This window comes from Tenrec ecaudatus, chromosome X (genome assembly GCF_050624435.1).
Source record: "Tenrec ecaudatus isolate mTenEca1 chromosome X, mTenEca1.hap1, whole genome shotgun sequence".
Lineage (NCBI taxonomy): Eukaryota > Metazoa > Chordata > Mammalia > Afrosoricida > Tenrecidae > Tenrec > Tenrec ecaudatus.
Window position 1 is genome coordinate 114046579 of NC_134548.1, and position 3489 is coordinate 114050067.

The window sequence follows — 3489 nt, forward strand, 5'->3', positions numbered from 1 at the left end:
ACAATTAATATATTTTGATGCATGAAATTCAAGATAGACAAAATGCTCAGGATACAGGAAGAGAGAGGTTTGGGAAAGGAAGGAGAGGGAACTGATAGCGATGACTGTATAAAGGGGACGTACATCAGAATTTTGGGTGATTGGATAAATTGGATGGTGAAAGTTATGGCAAAATAATAATAATGATGATAACAGTAATGTATCATATATTGAGATATCATTGGGGTGGTAGGGTGGAGGAGGGAGGGGATAAAGGAGTTCTGATATCAAGGAGTTCAAGAAGAAAAGAAAATGTATTGAAAATTATGATGGTAGCAATTGTGCAATCATGTACACGAGGTCACCATGATCTAAAGGAAGTATGAATCATAATAATATCTGTAAGAGTTCCCAATTAAATGCTAAATAAAAATATACATGTATAAGTTTATATGTAATGGTTCCAACCCCTAAAGAAAAATAAAATGCAACTTTATAAAAATACTGATAATAAAAGAATAATGGAAAAAATTGATTTACCTAAGAACTGACTTAAGACAGAATCAGTGGAACGGTTACTACTAGTGGAATAGCTACATGGAAGTGGCCACTGTTGATTTATCAGTGTACTAAGAACCCAGCAGAGGGCGTAGGACAGAGTAAACATACGTATTTGTAGGTCCATAATACACTGCATCTGGAGCAGAAAAGATGACTTTCAAGGTTTTGCTCTAAGCTCCTTTGGGGATAAGTGCTGTGCAATGCAATGGCATGCACATTAATTCCTTGCTGTTGGCGCTTCCAATGGCAAGGTTTTGTCTTATTTCTGCCTTTTAATAAATGACCAGAATCCCTATGGGATGAGGTGCCCTGGGAGGTCAACAGTTTTTCATCGGATTGTAAAATGTAAAGCCTGCAGTTTGAAATCACTAGCTGGCTGCTCCACGGGCAAAAAACGAGGCTTTGAACACCAGTAAAAAGTTACATCCTCTCAAAAAACCACAGAAAAGCCTTACTCTCTGTCCTATGGTGCATTATGACTCGAAATCTACTCAATGGCAGTGCATTTATGGTTTCTATATTATACCTATGGTTATGTTACACTAGGAACAGATAAACACACCCAAAAGGCTTCTGGACATGTTTTATTACAGGCAGGAAGGTCTCCAGGTGGTCTAAACTTTGTCCTCTTATTAACCTGAAGCTCGGTGTTTGGAATCCATTCCACAATCCTGTGGGAGAGGTGGCCTGGCAGCCTGTGTCCATTATTATTGAGGAAAGAAAACACTCTAACCAAGCCTACTCTGAACATATGGGGTCGCTCTGAGAGAGATTCGACTATGGCAACTAATAACAACTGGAAACAGGAATGAAAATAAATTTGCGGAGCTTTTCCCTAATTTAGTACAAATTTACTACAATAGATAATGGCTTTGAATAGAAAATTGATTTCTACTGCAGATACATAGTTATCTAAAAGATAAAGACAGGAGCCCTGATGACATGCTACTCATTGGGCGCCCAATCTCATGGTCAGCAAGTTGAACTGACCAATCACTCTGAGTGAAAAAGATGAAGTTTGTACACTGTCAAGAGTTACAGTCTCAGAAACCCACAGGTCCTTATGGGGTAACTATGAGTCAGAACAGACTCAATGACAGTAAGTTGGGTTTTTTGTGATGTATTTATTATAGGAATACAGGTATGCCTCATAGATATTGCAGGTTCAGTTCCAGACAGTGCAGTAACATAAACATTTCAATGGAGCCCGCCACATATTTTTTATTGTTTCTCAGAGACAACTTTGTTGTCTATTAAGTGTGAAAAAAAACAAAATGAAAATGTCTGAAATATTATGAAAATTCCTAACATGTGACAGTCACCAAATAAGCACATGTTGAAAGAAACAAGGTATGTCTGTACAAGGGACTCCAAAAAAAAGGTGTGGAATTAAAAGATAATGGAATCTCTCCACAGACTTTTTGAAGTCCCCGCATATTTGCACTTTGAGAAAAACATGGAGAAAGTTTAGACTTTCCATCAACTCATAGAAAAAAACACATATTTGTTCCAGAATAAGTATTTTGTCTTGTCTTCTAAAGGAAAGGACTCTCCAGTACTCAGCAGTTTGCCTTGTTCGTCTTCTTCATGAAATCAAAACCTGGATTCTCATTTTCTAAGATTGGAGATCAATATACAGAAGCAAGTTAAAAGGATCTTTTCAAATCTGTGACTGTGAGTTTGCACACACACTATCAACCCTCCACTAACCTACAACAGTCAACTAAATCTCATTCCTCAGCCTAATCTTTGTCAAATCAGATAGTCCTGAATACCCCTAACTGATTATCTACTGGAATGTCCAGAAAAGCAGTAGCCATCAAGTTGATTTATGTGTCAGAGTAAATGGTACTGCATAGGACTTTCAGTGGCTCATTTTTTGGATGTGGATCACCAGGTCTTCATTCTGAGGCACCTCTACGTGGTCTAAAATTTCCAGCTTTTCTGTTATCACTCACATCCATTAGCCATTTGTTTTGTACCACCCAGGAATTTCACTTAAACATGAGCAACTCCTAAATCCTTTGCACCTATTTTTCAAATTCCACTCAATCATCACCTTCCTCAGTCCCCTAGTCTGATAATCTATTGTACAAACTTCGTTTTTCCCTAGAAACCTTTTTTTTAAACAATCCCACAGAGGCCATTTATTGTTGTTGAGTGAGAAGCTAAGGGTAATGAGAACAATATGAGCCATGTTTTTGAACTATATCCATAACAAAGAATACTTTAAAAAAGGGGACTTGGGGAGCTCTTGCCCTCAGCTTCTCGCTTCAATGATCAGTTCTAGGTGGACACACTTTGTAGCAGAGTAATGTTGTCTCCTTTCAGCATGATCCGTCCCAGTTGTTGTCTTGACTTTGTTTTAGAATGAATTTCTTCTGCATCATCTAATACAAGGTTCATGTACTCATCAAAGCCTATGATACAGCCCTCTCTCCGCATAGTCACTTGCTCATAAAGCCACACCTGAATCCGGGATCTATTTTGCAAGTATCTGAAGATGAGGTTGATGGGCTGCACCATCACCTTCTGTACTTTCTGGCCTTGGCCGCGGTATGCCATCATGGAAGCTCAGAGAGACCACGCTGAGCCGCCTTCCCTAGAAACTTTTACATCTCTGCAAATCTATTACATCTCTAAATTTTTATATCACATTGGGATTTTTTAAAGAAAAGGACAGGATCAGACTTTGCACCTGCACAACCCTGTCTCCCCAACTTCACCCTAACTTCTGGGTCCCGAAAAATTTTATTTACAAAAATAATTGGCCAGCTGGCCACATTTAATTTTTAAATATTCTGCATCTTGGCCTTTTGGCCTTTTTGGAGCCTCATTAAATTTCCCATAAGGGACTAGTGTAGTCTCAGTCCTACTCTGACCAGATTCTAGTTGATAAAGGCATTGCAGTGCCACACTGTATTTTGGGACACATACTTAAGTTTGATA

The 3489-nt window shown here is 38.6% G+C and overlaps 1 protein-coding gene across 1 annotated transcript; it reads right to left on the reverse strand.

Moving 5' to 3' along the window:
* Positions 1-2710: 2710 nt before the first annotated feature.
* On the reverse strand, positions 2711-3131 carry LOC142434297 (small nuclear ribonucleoprotein E-like). The gene has a single exon (XM_075539013.1). The coding sequence runs from the start codon at positions 3106-3108 to the stop codon at positions 2827-2829; it is 282 nt and encodes a 93-aa protein (XP_075395128.1). The 5' UTR covers positions 3109-3131; the 3' UTR covers positions 2711-2826.
* Positions 3132-3489: the final 358 nt, after the last annotated feature.